The following is a 17,664-nucleotide window of genomic DNA, read 5'->3' as shown; positions in this document are numbered from 1 at the left end:
AACACTTAGCCTAGAAGGTGAATAAATAGGGTTAAAGGTTGAGTGAAGGGACCTCGTTTTAAACTACTTTTTTGAAAAGGAGTGGGAACAAGTAAGACGTATTTAATTTATTTAATGGGAAGTAGTAAGACTTATTAAATTTATTTAATCTACTTTTCTTCCCAGGCAAAATTTGATGTGCTGCAATTCCAAATTTCCAAAGTGAATGAAGGAATGAAGTCCTTTAAATTATGATTTTGTATAAATACTAGGCATTAACACAAAATCGACGGCACAAAATGGGCAGACTTTACTTGTTTGAAAAGGACTGGTTACAAGACAGACTTTTTTAATTTATTTAATGGGAAGAAGACTTATTTAGTTTAATTGATCTATTTTTGTTCCCTGGCAAAATTGGATTTGCTGCAATTCCAAATTTCCAAAGTGAATGAAGGAAAGAAGTCGTTTAAATTATGATTTTGTTTAAATACTAGGCATAGACACAAAATCTACGGCACAAAATGGGCAGACTTTACTTGTTTGAAGAGGACTGGTTACAAGACAGACTTTTCTGATTTATTTAATGGGAAGAAGACTTATTTAGTTTATTTAATCTATTTTTGTTCCCTGGCAAAATTGGATTTGCTGAAATTGTATTTTGCCAAATCTTGCCTTGAGACCTGATAGGAAGTATTAAACGCTTAGTTAAATCAATACAAGTTGGTAATAAGAGCGAGTAATGTTGGTTGAACCGATGAATGAAGGTTGAAAGCAATTTAAATTATGACTTTGTATAAATACTAGATATTAACAGAACATCTACTGCGCGAAATGGGCAGAGTTTACTTGTTTGAGAAGGAGTGGCTTATTCAAAACTAAGATTTATTTAATCTGTTTGTTCCCAGGCAAAATTGGATGTGATGCAATTCCAAATTTCACCACATGATGGTGCCCAATTTTGACTTCATAGGACATATTAAACACTTAGCTTGTTATTATGTTCAAGGTAATCAGATTTGTTTATTATTCTAATGGCCTCTTCAAAACTATTCTGGATTACTACTTTGGATCTATTCTACATTACTTGGCAACAACATACTCTGTAACAGATTAGGCAGTATAATCATATCTGTTAACTTGAGAGTGCCCACACTCAATCTACTTATCGTGATGTGTTAAATCAATTACTGTTAGACATTATTTGTCTGATAATCTACCAAATCTTTGAATTGAAGAATTTGTGATTTAATTAATAGCTTGTTCAGGGTAATCAGACTTGTATATAATTCTAATGGCCTTCTTTTGAAAACTATTCTGAATTACAACTTTGGATCTTATATTACTTTGCAACAATCTACTCCGTGACAGATTAGGCAGTATAATCACATATGTTAACTTCAGTGCCCACACTGTATTTATTTATGGTTATTTGTTAAATCAAGTACTGTTAGACATGAAATAGGAAGTGTTTAACATAAATGTTATGGCTACTCACCATTGTAGCTCGCTCCTGGTCAATGATACGAGCCTCTTCTTGCAGTGGAAAACTTGCAGCCAACAAACACCGTGGAACCTAAAGGAATGAAATTAAACATTAACATTTCGCCTCGACCAATTTTCACACGTGCAACGCAACGCGGCTACACTTCTGCTATTACAAACGTAAATCTCCTTAAACACAATGAGTGTTACTTACCGTGTACGCTCTAGACGGTCCAGTTGCAAGCAGAAAATAAAGATATTTCTGTTGATAATCGTCGCTGCTCAGTGGCTCACGGCCATCGCGCCAACAGATTTGAATCGGAGGTTCGGGCAATTACGTCATATCCGCGGCACATGACTGCGACGTAATACCCGCTTATCTGAAACGGCAGTTAAAAGTAGAGTTACATCAAGTTTTCTTGGAACCTAAACGAATGAAAGAAAACTATCATTTGGCCACAACCAACATTCACAGATACAACACAACGTGCGGGGTTGAGGTTAAAGATTGAGTGAAGGGCCCTCGTTTTAAACTACTGTTTTGAAAAGGAGTGGGAACAAGTAAGACATATTTAATTTATTTAATGGGAAGTAGTAAGACTTATTAAATTTATTTAATCTACTTTTCTTCCCAGGCAAAATTTGATGTGCTGCAATTCCAAATTTCCAAAGTGAATGAAGGAATGAAGTCCTTTAAATTATGATTTTGTATAAATACTAGGCATTAACACAAAATCGACGGCACAAAATGGGCAGACTTTACTTGTTTGAAAAGGACTGGTTACAAGACAGACTTTTTTAATTTATTTAATGGGAAGAAGACTTATTTAGTTTAATTGATCTATTTTTGTTCCCTGGCAAAATTCGATTTGCTGCAATTCCAAATTTCCAAAGTGAATGAAGGAAAGAAGTCGTTTAAATTATGATTTTGTTTAAATACTAGGCATAGACACAAAATCTACGGCACAAAATGGGCAGACTTTACTTGTTTGAAGAGGACTGGTTACAAGACAGACTTTTCTGATTTATTTAATGGGAAGAGGACTTATTTAGTTTATTTAATCTATTTTTGTTCCCTGGCAAAATTGGATTTGCTGAAATTGTATTTTGCCAAATCTTGCCTTGAGACCTGATAGGAAGTATTAAACGCTTAGTTAAATCAATACAAGTTGGTAATAAGAGCGAGTAATGTTGGTTGAACCGATGAATGAAGGTTGAAAGCAATTTAAATTATGACTTTGTATAAATACTAGATATTAACAGAACATCTACTGCGCGAAATGGGCAGAGTTTACTTGTTTGAGAAGGAGTGGCTTATTCAAAACTAAGATTTATTTAATCTGTTTGTTCCCAGGCAAAATTGGATGTGATGCAATTCCAAATTTCACCACATGATGGTGCCCAATTTTGACTTCATAGGACATATTAAACACTTAGCTTGTTATTATGTTCAAGGTAATCAGATTTGTTTATTATTCTAATGGCCTCTTCAAAACTATTCTGGATTACTACTTTGGATCTATTCTACATTACTTGGCAACAACATACTCTGTAACAGATTAGGCAGTATAATCATATCTGTTAACTTGAGAGTGCCCACACTCAATCTACTTATCGTGATGTGTTAAATCAATTACTGTTAGACATTATTTGTCTGATAATCTACCAAATCTTTGAATTGAAGAATTTGTGATTTAATTAATAGCTTGTTCAGGGTAATCAGACTTGTATATAATTCTAATGGCCTTCTTTTGAAAACTATTCTGAATTACAACTTTGGATCTTATATTACTTTGCAACAATCTACTCCGTGACAGATTAGGCAGTATAATCACATATGTTAACTTCAGTGCCCACACTGTATTTATTTATGGTTATTTGTTAAATCAAGTACTGTTAGACATGAAATAGGAAGTGTTTAACATAAATGTTATGGCTACTCACCATTGTAGCTCGCTCCTGGTCAATGATACGAGCCTCTTCTTGCAGTGGAAAACTTGCAGCCAACAAACACCGTGGAACCTAAAGGAATGAAATTAAACATTAACATTTCGCCTCGACCAATTTTCACACGTACAACGCAACGCGGCTACACTTCTGCTATTACAAACGTAAATCTCCTTAAACACAATGAGTGTTACTTACCGTGTACGCTCTAGACGGTCCAGTTGCAAGCAGAAAATAAAGATATTTCTGTTGATAATCGTCGCTGCTCAGTGGCTCACGGCCATCGCGCCAACAGATTTGAATCGGAGGTTCGGGCAATTACGTCATATCCGCGGCACATGACTGCGACGTAATACCCGCTTATCTGAAACGGCAGTTAAAAGTAGAGTTACATCAAGTTTTCTTGGAACCTAAACGAATGAAAGAAAACTATCATTTGGCCACAACCAACATTCACAGATACAACACAACGTGCGGGGTTGAGGTTAAAGATTGAGTGAAGGGCCCTCGTTTTAAACTACTGTTTTGAAAAGGAGTGGGAACAAGTAAGACATATTTAATTTATTTAATGGGAAGTAGTAAGACTTATTAAATTTATTTAATCTACTTTTCTTCCCAGGCAAAATTTGATGTGCTGCAATTCCAAATTTCCAAAGTGAATGAAGGAATGAAGTCCTTTAAATTATGATTTTGTATAAATACTAGGCATTAACACAAAATCGACGGCACAAAATGGGCAGACTTTACTTGTTTGAAAAGGACTGGTTACAAGACAGACTTTTTTAATTTATTTAATGGGAAGAAGACTTATTTAGTTTAATTGATCTATTTTTGTTCCCTGGCAAAATTCGATTTGCTGCAATTCCAAATTTCCAAAGTGAATGAAGGAAAGAAGTCGTTTAAATTATGATTTTGTTTAAATACTAGGCATAGACACAAAATCTACGGCACAAAATGGGCAGACTTTACTTGTTTGAAGAGGACTGGTTACAAGACAGACTTTTCTGATTTATTTAATGGGAAGAGGACTTATTTAGTTTATTTAATCTATTTTTGTTCCCTGGCAAAATTGGATTTGCTGAAATTGTATTTTGCCAAATCTCGATTTGAGACCTGATAGGAAGTATTAAACGCTTAGTTAAATCAATACAAGTTGGTAATAAGAGCGAGTAATGTTGGTTGAACCGATGAATGAAGGTTGAAAGCAATTTAAATTATGACTTTGTATAAATACTAGATATTAACAGAACATCTACTGCGCAAAATGGGCAGAGTTTACTTGTTTGAGAAGGAGTGGCTTATTCAAAACTAAGATTTATGTAATCTGTTTGTTCCCAGGCAAAATTGGATGTGATGCAATTCCAAATTTCACCACATGATGGTGCCCAATTTTGACTTCATAGGACATATTAAACACTTAGCTTGTTATTATGTTCAAGGTAATCAGATTTGTTTATCATTCTAATGGCCTCTTCAAAACTATTCTGGATTACTACTTTGGATCTATTCTACATTACTTGGCAACAACATACTCTGTAACAGATTAGGCAGTATAATCACATATGTTAACTTGAGAGTGCCCACACTCAATCTACTTATCGTGATGTGTTAAATCAATTACTGTTAGACATTATTTGTCTGATAATCTACCAAATCTTTGAATTGAAGAATATGTGATTTAATTAATAGCTTGTTCAGGGTAATCAGACTTGTATATAATTCTAATGGCCTTCTTTTGAAAACTATTCTGAATTACAACTTTGGATCTTATATTACTTTGCAACAATCTACTCGGTGACAGATTAGGCAGTATAATCACATATGTTAACTTCAGTGCCCACACTGTATTTATTTATGGTTATTTGTTAAATCAAGTACTGTTAGACATGAAATAGGAAGTGTTTAACATAAATGTTATGGCTACTCACCATTGTAGCTCGCTCCTGGTCAATGATATGAGCCTCTTCTTGCAGTGGAAAACTTGCAGCCAACAAACACCGTGGAACCTAAAGGAATGAAATTAAACATTAACATTTCGCCCGGACCAACATTCACACGTACAACGCAACGCGGCTACACTTCTGCTATTACAAACGTAAATCTCCTTAAACACAACGAGTGTTACTTACCGTGTACGCTCTAGGCAAAATTGGATGTGATGCAATTCCAAATCTATCTGAAACGGCAGTTAAAAGTAGAGTTACATCAAGTTTTCTTTTTTAATCAACACAATCATTTACAACCGTTGACCAGAAAGAATCGTCGAAATTCGACGTCCCCCACAAACGCCACGCTCACTCGCTTTTCAGGGCAACAAAAGTACTTCTTTTTAAAAACGATGAGTTGTACTTACCGTGTACGCTCTGGACGGTCCAGTTGCAAGCAGAAAATAAAAATATTTCTCTTGTTAGTCGTATGTTACCATCCGCTGTGTCTTTGTCAACATCGCCGCCATTTTCCTACTTCCTGCTGCGAGCCACGCCCACGGATTTAAATTTGGGCGGAAGCTCTTTCCATTGGCGTCGTTTTCGCGTATAGCAAATCCGATTGGTTGGGAAGGGGGCACGGTTATGCAGCCGAGGAGTCCTGTGATCGGTGGGATGTAAAGTAGGCGTCGACGTCACGTCCGCGTCACGTGACCACGACGTGGCAGACGTCAAATAGCAACCGCTGTTTTGTTTAGTAGACTTACAGTTGTTATGCATTGACATAATGGCGCACACACCAAATAGATTTAAATAAATTAAATAATTCTTCTGCCCACTCTCTTTTAAACAAGTTAACTCTCCCCGCGGATTTGAATTCCGGCGAAAGTTACGCCCATCGACGTCACGTATGTCACGTGACCACGACGTGGCAGATGTCATATAGCAACCGCTGTTTTGTTTAGTAGATTTACAGTTGTTATGCATTGGCATAATGGTGTGCACTCAAAATAGATTTAAATAAATTAAATATTTCTTCTGCCTACTCCCTTTTAAACAAGTTAACTCTGCCCACGTCCATTGACGTCTTGTCTGCGTCACGTGACCACGACGTAGCGACGTCATATAGTAACCGCTGTTTTGACCAGTAGACTTAGTTATTATGCGTTGACATAATGGCGCACTGGTTAGCATGGCCACCTCTTAAGCATGATGATGCGGGTTCGACGCCTGATCAATGTTAGCATGGAGTGAGCTGAAGTGCATGGCGCTGAAGATTTGAATCTTTGAAATGCGCTGAGGTCTGACATATCAGGCAGAATGGTTTGCCATCACGTTCAACAAAAAATAGAAACTTTCCCACTCTGATTAAAACGTCCTGTGTTCATCTACGTATTTTCGTTTTGCTGTGCATCTTTTCCCTGCCATTTCGAGAGCCCAATTGACACTCATAGTTTAAAGAAATGTGTTTGCCCATCCTACTTTGTGGAATTTCACCACATGCGCTTTTGACCAAAATACCAAATTGAACTCAAGTGAAGCCAACACGCACAACCCCCCCCCCCCACACACACACACACACACACAAATGTTGATATGAACATAAAAGAGCCGCATGCGGTTCGGGAGTTGCGGCTTGGCCAAACCTGTACTATACAACTTTATTTGTATAAAATTTTCACAACAGCTGTCACACAAACAAAGCGGGAAAAACCGAAGACGTGCGTGTTCCGCCCACGCTGGATTTATTTGCACCTTTGAAAAGACACCGTATTGCCGCAGATGTGGCAAAGAGTACTTTTGGGCATCTGAGACGGAAGGATGTCCAAAGCATCACGTCACCTGCTCTGGTAGGCATGGTGGTGGGACGTTGAGGTCAACCGCTTTGGGGTTGGCTGAATCTTTGATCGCAGGATGCCACACACTTGAAGACAGAAGCAGAAAAGCAGAGCTAAATGCAAAATGTACTCACCGGTGACTCCAATTTTTTTCCCCCCTGAAGAAACAGCTGGACGGGTGGCCCCGGCTGGCCAGTGGGACTCTTGTTATTCTGACCCTTTTTAGTGCGCGTTTGGGGCAACAACCGTTTTTTGTGGCGCTCTCTTCTGGTTCAAAAGTGCCCTGCATGTGAATTTGCTTTTCCTGCCTTCTGATTGGATGAGCGCCGGTGTGACGCGGTGCCTCTGTCACCGTGGCGGGGGGTATACGTTGGCATCGGAGCGTCTGCCAACGTCTGAGACCGGCTGGCAGTGTATCGGAGGTGTCGAGTGCCGTGCCGCTGGAGCTCACTCACCAGCTGGTGTTAGGGCCACAGAATGAAGGCCAAGGAGAAGAATAGAAAGAGAAACAGAAACTTCTCCTCCAATTGTTTGATTTGTCTCTTCTGAGCTTCGATGAATTCTTTCAGCTCTTTGTTCCTCTAGGACGGACAAATGGAAAGTGGCATTCAAAAGCCAGTAAGCGTGCAAGTAAGTGCCGGGCTGGCTTTGGGCCCTTACCTGTTGCGCGCTGTGCAGCAGATCCATTCTCTCTTGGAGGATGCAAGCGTCGCGCTCCCTCAACTCGCACATCAGGGCTCGCTTCCATTGGTCCACGGCGCTCCTAAGCTCTTCTCTCTGATCCGCCGTCAGCACGTCATTCACGCCAGCGTGGCTGGCTTTTTCGCCGTCCGTGGCGGGGCAGTCCCGCTGCGGTAGCGCCTCGTACAACATGGCCTCCAGCTCCAGGATCCTCTGGGCCGCAATCCTCGTCCATCAGTGGTCCGGCGGGAGATTTGAGGGCGGCTTACCTTATGAGCCTGGTCCATGGAACACTTCCTGAAGTCCAACTCTTCATCCAGGTAGCCCTTCTGCTTGCAGAACATATCCTAGCACAGCTCAAGGTCAGAATTGTTGGGGCACATTGCCGGAGTTCCCCTTGGCTGATGTCGCGTGTCTGTCTACCTTCTCACTTTCAATGTCCAACATCTTCTGTTGAAGTGCTGACTTGGTCACTTTGATGTATTCTAACCACTGAGGAAAGGCTGCTGTCACATAAGCAGAATGCGAGAGCGTGCGTGGACGTGCGCGTTACCTTCTCGGCTAGGGTGAGAAGGGTCCTGGCGTGAATCACTACCACCTGCTCCTCGTTGGTGAGATTCTGCAAGAGCCCAAAGGCACAGCGTCAACAAGCTTCTTTCAGCGCAAAGCCTTCCAAAAGTCACATTTGAGCCGCCGAGTCTCGTGGAGTGCGAACATAAGGAGTTCGACATACACTTACGGCGTTATAGCCCAGGATGTCCAGCTTCTTCATCAGATCACTGATGACGATGTCCGGGGGAAAGGCGCAAGGAGCAATGTAAGGTGTTCTGGGACCTCGGGTTCAAAGTCAAAGTCAAAGTCAAAGTCAGCTTTATTGTCAATTTCTCCACATGCCAAAGACACACAAAGAAACCGAAATTTCGTACCCCCCTATCCCACGGTGACAAGACATGGCTCACAACAGACAAACATTAAACAAGTATAACAAAAGCGTGCCGAATAAATAATGAATAAATAACACAACAATAAATAAATAAATAAATAATTAAGAGGAGCACAAAAAGAAAAAAACAAAAAAGAGCAAGTGCGCGTACAGCAGACATTCCCGAAAATAGCGCAACAGTGCCGCACGCTACGCAGAAGGGGGTAGCGAGTTCAGGGCCCTAACAGCCTGGAGGAAGAAGCTGTCGGCGAGTCTGGTGGTGCGGGAGCGCAGGCTCCTGTACCTCTTCCCAGAGGGCAGAAGGTCAAACAAAGAGTGAGCCGGGTGACTCACATCTCTGGCAATCGAGGTTGCCTTGCGGGTGAGATGGGAGGTGTAAATGTCCTTCAGGGAGGGAAGCGAAGCACCAATAATCTTACCAGCCGTATTCACTATGCGCTGCAGGGCCTTCAAGTTCTGTTCAGTGCAGTTACCACCCCAGACAGCGATGCAACTGGTGAGGACGCTCTCAATGGTGCCACGGTAGAATGTAGACAGGACTGCCTGAGGAGCACATGCACGCCTGAGCTTCCGCAGGAAGTACAGGCGGCGCTGAGCTTTCTTTGCCAGTGACGAGGTGTTCGCGGACCAGGAGAGGTCCTCACTGATGTGCACCCCCAGGAACTTGGTGCAGCTCACCCTCTCCACCACAGCACCGTCGATGATCAGCGGCAGGTGTGTTTTGTGACCCTTCCGGAAGTCAACAATGATTTCCTTGGTCTTACCGACGTTCAGCAGGAGGTTGTTGTCCCTGCACCACGTGGTCAGAAGGTCAACTTCTGACCTGTACCGAGTCTCGTCGCCCTTCGTGATGAGACCCACCAGAGTCGTGTCGTCAGCAAACTTCACTATGCGGTTGTCGCTGTAGGTCGCAGTGCAGTCATGCGTCAGCAGGGTGAAGAGCAATGGACTGAGCACGCAGCCCTGGGGGGCCCCTGTGCTCAGCGTGATGCTGGCGGAGATTTTGTCGCCAACACGCACCACCTGAGGCCTCTGACAGAGGAAGTCCAGTATCCAGTTGCAGAGGGAGGTACTGAGGCCCAGCTCGTCGAGTTTGGAGATGAGTCGCTGCGGCACAATGGTGTTGAAGGCAGAGCTGAAGTCCACAAACAGCAACCTCACATATGAGTCCTTTCTCTCCAGGTGGGTGAGGGCCGAGTGGAGGGCAGAGCAGATGGCATCCTCAGAGGACCGCTTGGCACGGTACGCAAACTGGAAAGGGTCAATGGTGGGGGGGAGAACGGACTTGATGTGCTCCAAGACCAGCCGCTCAAAGCACTTCATGATGATGGGCGTCAGTGCCACAGGGCAGTAGTCATTGAAGCAGGACGGTGCAGGTTTCTTCGGCACAGGAACGATGGTGGCAGCCTTGAAACACGAGGGGACGATGGCCTGCTGCAGGGAAACGTTAAAGATGTCCGTGAAGACACCCGACAGCTCCCCAGCGCAGTCCTTCAGCGCTCGACCCGGGATGTTGTCAGGGCCCGCCGCCTTACGGGTGTCAATAGCGGCAAGCGCCCTCCTCACACCGTCGGCAGAGAGGCGCAGGGGCTGCTCGTGTGGGGGGGGAGTGGTCTTCAGCGGGCAAGTGCCGTTCTGGGCGTCGAAGCGAGCAAAGAAGCGGTTCAGATCGTTCAGCAGACGGACGTCGCCCTCACAGCTCCTCGGCGCGGGCTTGTAGTCCGTGATGGTCTGAATGCCCCGCCAAAGGCTACGTGCGTCCTTGCTGTCCTTGAAGTGGGTGGAGACCTTGCACGAGAACGCCTTCTTCGCTTCTTTGATGCCTCGGGACAGGTCGGCCCTCGCTGTCCTCAAGCCAGCCTCATCCCCTGCTCTGAAAGCCTTGTCCCTGGCCCTCAACAGTCTGAGGACAGCCCCCGTCAGCCACGGCTTCCAGTTCGCGCGAGTGACGACGGATTTCGAGCAAGTCACATCATCGATGCACTTCGTGATGTAAGAGGTAACAGAGTCAGTATATTCCTCTATGTCCGTCCAATCGTTGTAGGTGGCTGCCTGCTTAAACAAGTCCCAGTCAGTGGTGTCGAAGCAGTCAGGGTTAAGGTTAGGGTTGCGAGGGACGCCTTACGTACGCTCACGCCCTCGGCCTCGCAGTAGATCTGCAAAGGGCTGAGGCCGTCTGGGAAACGGACTTGCAGAAACTTCAAGACGGGGGAGCGCCACTCCCTCTCCTGAAAGGCAGAGGCATGCATCCGTCCGTCCGTCCGTCCGTCCGTCACATCTCTGGCCTCAACACGCTTGTGCGAGTCTTCCCACCTCCAGCTCCAGGATGCGGAACTCAAGCAGTTCGTTTTGGTCTCGGATATCCTGGATGTGCTCTTTCAGACGCGCTTCTTCCGCCTCCATCCGCCTGACCTGAAAAGACAGTCAGACCTCATCTGCGGGGCTTCCCGACAGGTGTGACGCCAAGCGACTCCGCCCAGCGCCTTTCTTTCCGTCACCTTTTCGGCCAACTGCTGATTGCTCTGATGCAGCAGCTGCTTCTCCTCCACCCACTTGACATTCTAGAAGAGACAAACGCGTGGACAGCTTTGGAATGTTGTGTCATTTTCATCCACAAATTCTTTGGTTGACTGGAAAATGACATTTGCTTTTCTCCGCATTTTCCCAGCCACGTTCGGGGGGGGGTTGGTCGGTCCAGTAATGCCAGACGGATGAGTGACTGAAGAATGTAGCTATTTTGTCTGAGAAAAAGGTGTGCTCATTGATGAGCTTACCTGTCCTTGTTGCTTCAGCGCTGACTCCAGATCTGCTACTCTGCTTTGATAGTGACCCATTTCTACCATCAGCTTTTCTCTGGTCTGAAAGGAGGAGGAGGGAGGCTCCTCCTCCTCCTTTCAGACCAGAGAACACCCGAGGCTGGGTGAGAACGGGGAGGCTGCGACCCGGCCGGGGGTTGCGGGAAGGGGCGCCACCTTGATCTCCTTCTCGGCGTCGTAGTCCCCTTCGCTGGTCTGGGCTCTTAGAGCGTAGGCTCGTTGCAGCGCTTGATATTCTTGCGTCAGCTGGCGGTAGCGAAGCTCCGCCTCTTCATGCACACACCAATGCAACACAGCACTAGTACCAGAATCAGTCAGACCGGCGACAAAGCACCCGCGACGCAAAGACGAGTCCGATTCCAGGCTGAAGAGGAATGTTTGGTGCCAATACGCTGGCAGAAATGGCGGGCTACCTCTTCGGGTTCCGTGTCGGGGGTTCTGTCGGTGTGAAAAGACAAGGACGATCCGTCCGAGTCCACCAACACGTCTTCGTCGTAGCCGTAAAATGTTTCGATGACCTGCGGGCGCGGAAGCAAACATCTCTCTGAACAAACTGAAGCGACACCTCACGATGAATCGACGAGAGGAACGATAGCGAGAAAAAGGCCATTTCATCTTGCGCAACACCAAGCAGCCGCAAACAAACAGACTCACCTTGCAGGACCTCACGCTTTGTTCCTCCTCAGAGATTCTCGACGTCGGTATCGTAGCAGCAAATCTCTCTCCTGTCGACACAAATAATCCGCCTTTGAGATTCTTTGGATGCAAAGGGAACGAACGGCTCCGGCGCAGAAACAAACGCGACTCACAATGACATTTCTGACATGAGCTCCTGTCTCCAGAGCCTGAAAAACACGTCACCGGCGATTATTGGAGGGACGCTCGTCTTTTCCAAAAGTGACAACTACAGGGTGTGTCAGGATTTTCCAGATTATCTTTATCGTATCATTGTGTTGCTTTGACTTTGACTGCGACCTGTAATAAATAATATTATTTATCCCTTATTTATCCCTATCGCTTATCCCTTCCTACACAAAGTCGTAAAACACCCCTTGCTATGTTTTGACTAGAGGTCAAGGGCTTCCTCTATTCAATCCACTCTTACACCCACCCTGTTTCTCTTAATTAAAATGCTCGTGCAGGAGCCGAGAGTCAGACTTCATTCGTACAACGGATGGACTCTCCACCTGCAGGTGTCCAAAAGAACTTACTTGTCTCCCGTGTGGTTCTTGCAAAATAAGTTGGAGCGAGCGCAACTCTAACAGGGTGCATTTTGCCACTAGCTGCCTACGGACAATGACGTCGCGCTCGCGGCTCATGGTTGACGGGCTGAGCAGCCGGGCAAGTCCGTCGTTTTCAGCGCACAGCGAGTGGCAAAGGCGCTGACAAAACGGGAGCTTTGAGCTGCTGAAAACGGCAAAACAAGTCTAAAGCGTGTTCAAACGCGTGCGCACAATGCTCCTGCTTGAAAGGTCGGAATTTAAGGGGCCAATTTTTTGGATGGCGGCCGCCGGCCAAGCTTTGGACGGAAAAGGTTTCCTGGCGACAGCGAGCGAGCGCGGCGCTGCCGTACGTGCACCGAGTCGCCTGCCTGAAGACCTTGGACAAGTCGTCGATGATGTGCCGCTGCTCCACAACTTGAAGGAACTCCATTTCACCGTCCTGCTGGCCGCAACCGCGGTCCAGGTCATTGAGCGAACTAGGCCTTCTCTGTGGAACACAAATGCAGTGGACTCTGTTGGCACGCCGCCGTTGTCCGCGTCGACTTACCAAGCTTGCCATCTCCTCGTTCTCCTGGGTGACAAAGCGCACTTTGTTTTCAAGGCGACACAGCACCAGCGAGAGTTCTTCATTCTTCCTGCTCAGGCGTTTGTTTTTGTACAGGAGTGGCAGAAACTGGCTTTCTGTTTCTCAGTCGCTTTAGCTGCAAGCATGAAGTGCGGGATGTGAAAGACGCACAACACGCGGGCCAGAACGTATCCATTCCTTTTGCATCGGTTTGAACGGAATCGTGGCTTTGGCTCCCAATAAAAGACATCTACCAGGCAACCGACTCGCCGCGCCGCTCAACTAATAAGCAAGCGCAATGGGTGCCTCGCTGGATGGCGCGCATCAAACGTAGCGCAAACCTTCAAGCGTGCCGTCAATAAATTACCAGTTCATTGCGCTCTTCAGAAAGCAGGGCGTTTCGATCCTCCAGTTTCCTGATGACTGCGCTGAGCTCAGCGATTTTCAGATGAAACCGTCGCGTGTCCCGATCCTCCTGAGACTGAAAACGCCCCGCAACACACACACACAAGCACTCGTTCAAAGTTCAAAACTGTTTTTGTGCTACCTTCCTCCAGCAACGAACTAAGTCATGCGTACTGCAAGTGTGTGCTGAGGTGGCTTACGCAATGAAGAGGATTGCTAGTAGCGGCGTTGACCCCACTTCCAGGGTAGTTTAGGCCCGCCCTTTGGGAATCCCTCAGGGCAGCGATCTGCTGCTCGGCAGCCTGAGTCTGCAGCTGAAGGCGGTGGACGTGGCCGGCCCCAGGGCTTCATCCAAAACACTAACCGCTCTGTCTTTCAGCTTGATCTCATCCGTCTGGATGTACAAACGGGGAGCGCTCAGGCAGGCGGGCAAACTCATTTGCCAGAATTGTGACAAAAACAAAGAGAGCAACCGGCCAATTTTTTTCTTGAATCGACTAGAACACCTTTGCTGTGACAAAAGCGAAGCGAGCAACCGGACATTTTCTTCTTGTGAAATAGAATAGAATAGAATGCCTTAGGTGTCATTGCACTGCAGGTATACAACGAAATTGGGAACATAGCCACGCACCGCGCATCTGATCAGTCCTACCAGTCGGCGGATCTCCCTCTCGCAGTCTCTCTTGGTTCGGCTCAGCTCCTCCCGATGCTGGTGATGAGCCGATCGGAGCTCGGCCGCTCGGGACTGCCAGGCCTGCTGGGCCGCTGCCAGGGCTTCTTCCGCGCTCCTGGTGGAGGCGACACCGCTCGGTCTCCCGACACCGCCGCGTCTCCTCCACCTCCGCCAGCAAAGCGCCCCCCCTCCTCACCTGAGCAGACATTGCGCCACACCGGGCCGTTGAGACCGCAACGGAGCGCCGCGACGCTTACTGGGGACAAGCTACACAATACGGTAGCGGCCGCATCGAAGCCCGACGTGGCGTGCGGATAGTCAGACACGGATAGAGCGGATCACCTTGTCCATGGAGCCGTCCCTCAGGCTGAGGACCAAGGCATTCAGTCGCTGGATCTCTCCATCTTTGATTTTGATCACTCTCATCAGCTCCATTTCATGCTGCCGCAGTAATGTCTCCCTGGTAATGGCTAACTCTTTCTGCTTCTCCTCATGGAGTTTGCTTTTGAGTTCCGTCATGGCGGCGGTGGCACGGTGGTGCTCCGCCCGCAGGTCCTGACTTCTCTCTCTCTCCAGACAGCTGACCTGACATGACTTAGACTTAGACAAACTTTATTGTCATCTTGTCTGCACATGGTGCATACAAAACGAAATTCCGTTGCATACGTCTTACAACAAAGTAGTGATATTGCAGTTGAATAGAAGTAACATATCCTATGAAAATATATATATATACATATATACTATATATATATATATATATATATATTAAAAATAAGTATAAAGTGCAGCAGTGATAATTATGCAATAGTGCAAGTAGGCAAAACAGTATTCAAGAGTGTGCAGAGGAATGCTAAACCATGTATTAAACTTCTATTTAAAGGGTTTATACAAGTTCAGTAAAGTTGGTAGTGCGAGATAGTGCAAGATAGAGGTCCGTAGTGTCATAAAGTACAGTTCTGTGAATGTGTGATGCAGAGTTCAGTTTAGAGCTCAACAGTTCTAGTGTTCAACAGTCTGATGACAGCAGGGAAAAAGCTGTTGCAGAACCTGGTGGACCTGCAGCGGATGCTGCAAACCTCTTCCCAGAGGGCAGCAGGGAGAACAGTCCATGGTGGGGGTGTGATGGGTCATTGATAATGTTACGGGCACGGGACATGCAGCGCTGAGATGAAATGTCCTGAATGGAGGGAAGAGGAGCCCCTATGATCCTCTCTGCTGTCCTCACCACTCTCCTCACGTTCTTCCAATCGGAGGCGGTGCAGCCTCCACACCACACAGAGAGACAGCTTGTCAGAATGCTCTCTATGGTGCTCCTGTAGAACGTCCTCATGATGGGTGGGGGCAGGTGGGCTCTCCTCATCCTCCGCAGGAAGTACAAGCGCTTCTGTGCCCTCTTGACCAGTGCCGTAGTGTTCATAGTCCAGGTGAGGTCTTCTGTGATGTGGACCCCCAGGAATTTGGTGGTGCTGACCACCTCCACAGCTGAGCTGTTGATGATCAGTGGAGCGTGGTGAGGCTGTTTTTTCCTGAAGTCGACGATGATCTCCTTCATCTTCTCCTCATTCAGGATCAGGCTGTTTTCTCTGCACCAGCCCACCAGCTGCTCCACCTCCTCTCTGTAGTCCAGGTCGTTGTTGTCTCTGATGAGCCCCACCACCGTTGTGTCGTCTGCTGACTTCATGATGTGATTGGTGGTGAACCTGAGGACGCAGTCGTGTGTCATCAGGGTGCACAGCAGGGGGCTCAGGACGCAGCCCTGAAGGGAGCCTGTGCTGAGGGTGATGACATCAGAGGTGTTCTGTCCGACCCGGACTGACTGAGGTCTGTTGGTGAGGAAGTCTAGCAGCCAGTTGCGAAGGGGGGTGTTGAAGCCCAGGTGTTCCAATTTTCCTACCAGATGCTGTGGGATGATGGTGTTAAACGCTGAGCTGAAGTCCAGGAACAGCCTCCGCACATGGGTGTTCTTCTCCTCCAGGTGAGCCAGGCTCAGGTGAAGAACGGAGGAGATGGCGTCCTGAGTGGAGCGGTTTTGCCGGTCGGCAAACTGGAACGGGTCAAATAATAGGGGGAGTCTGGAAACGATGTGACCTTTAAGCAGCCTTTCGAAGCACTTCATCATAACCGGAGTCAGTGCAACAGGCCGGTAATCATTAAATGAGGTGATTTGAGGTTTCTTCGGCACCGGAATGATGGAGGCAGTCTTAAAGCACGCCGGCACTGTGGCTTGGCCCAGCGAGGTGTTAAAAATGTCTGTGATGACCCCAGCCAGATGACTTGCACATTCCCTGAACACACGCCCAGGAATGTTGTCGGGGCCAGGGGCCTTACAGGGGTTGACTCTCCTCAGGGTCTTCAACACATCGGCGGAGTCAAGGCAGAGTACCTCCTCTTCCTGATGGGGGACAGTTTTAACTGCTGGAGTGCCGTTTAGTGCCTCGAACCTCCCAAAGAAGTTATTTAGACCATTTAGAAAGTCAGCATCAACTACACCCACCGGGGGGGGGGAGGGTGAGTTGTAGTCTGTAATCGCCCGTATGCCTTGCCACATACTCCTGATGTTTTTGACGTCGTGGAAACGATCCTGAAATTTTCGACTGCGGTCTCGCTTCGCTATCCTGATGGCACGGTTCAAGTTGGCTCTCGCTGTCCTCAGTGTCTCCTTGTCGCCAGACTTGAAGGCAGAGTTCCGCGCTCGTAGCGTTTGACGTACCTCCTCAGTCATCCAGGGTCGTTGGTTGCCCCGGGTGATGATATTCTTAGTGGTGCTGACGTCCTCGGTGCATTTGTTGATGTAGGCTGACACAGTCATGGCACACGCATGTCTAATCTACATCGGGAAAACTGGGAGGGAGGGAGGCAGGCAGGGAGGCAGGCAGGGAGGCAGGCAGGGAGGCAGGCAGTGTCTGTCTGTTGAGGTTTTCACCTTGTTCTTCTCCTGCTGAAGTTCTAACTGGACGTCCATCAGTTTGGTTCTCAGCTCGTCATTGGCGGCCTGAAGGGCGTCCGTTCGCTCCGCCTTGGCCCGCCCTGCCGGAGCTCGTTTGGACATCTCTTACTCGAGTCTCGCCCGGTCGTCAGTCAGAGATCACAACATTTGTACCTGGAGAGCACAAACGCAGCGCTGTTTTCCACTGGCTTCGAACTCAACTTCAATCGGTACCGTAACTTACAACATCATAAACAT

At 46.8% G+C, this 17,664-nt stretch overlaps 1 protein-coding gene across 1 annotated transcript; it reads right to left on the bottom strand.

Moving 5' to 3' along the window:
• Window positions 1–7,837: 7,837 nt before the first annotated feature.
• Window positions 7,838–8,740, bottom strand: LOC148378439 (janus kinase and microtubule-interacting protein 3-like). The gene is made up of 3 exons (XM_088367921.1): window positions 8,592–8,740; window positions 8,406–8,471; window positions 7,838–8,344 (listed from the first exon to the last, which is right to left on the bottom strand). Exons 1-3 carry the CDS (start codon window positions 8,622–8,624, stop codon window positions 8,216–8,218), a joined length of 228 nt encoding a protein of 75 aa, XP_088224047.1. The 5' UTR covers window positions 8,625–8,740; the 3' UTR covers window positions 7,838–8,215.
• Between the last annotated feature and the right edge of the window lie 8,924 nt (window positions 8,741–17,664).

This window comes from Syngnathus floridae, unplaced genomic scaffold (genome assembly GCF_059516105.1).
Source record: "Syngnathus floridae isolate MCC-2025c unplaced genomic scaffold, RoL_Sflo_1.0 HiC_scaffold_45, whole genome shotgun sequence".
Lineage (NCBI taxonomy): Eukaryota > Metazoa > Chordata > Actinopteri > Syngnathiformes > Syngnathidae > Syngnathus > Syngnathus floridae.
Note: the sequence above shows the minus strand (reverse complement) of the source record. Positions and strands in the feature narration are given on the sequence as shown.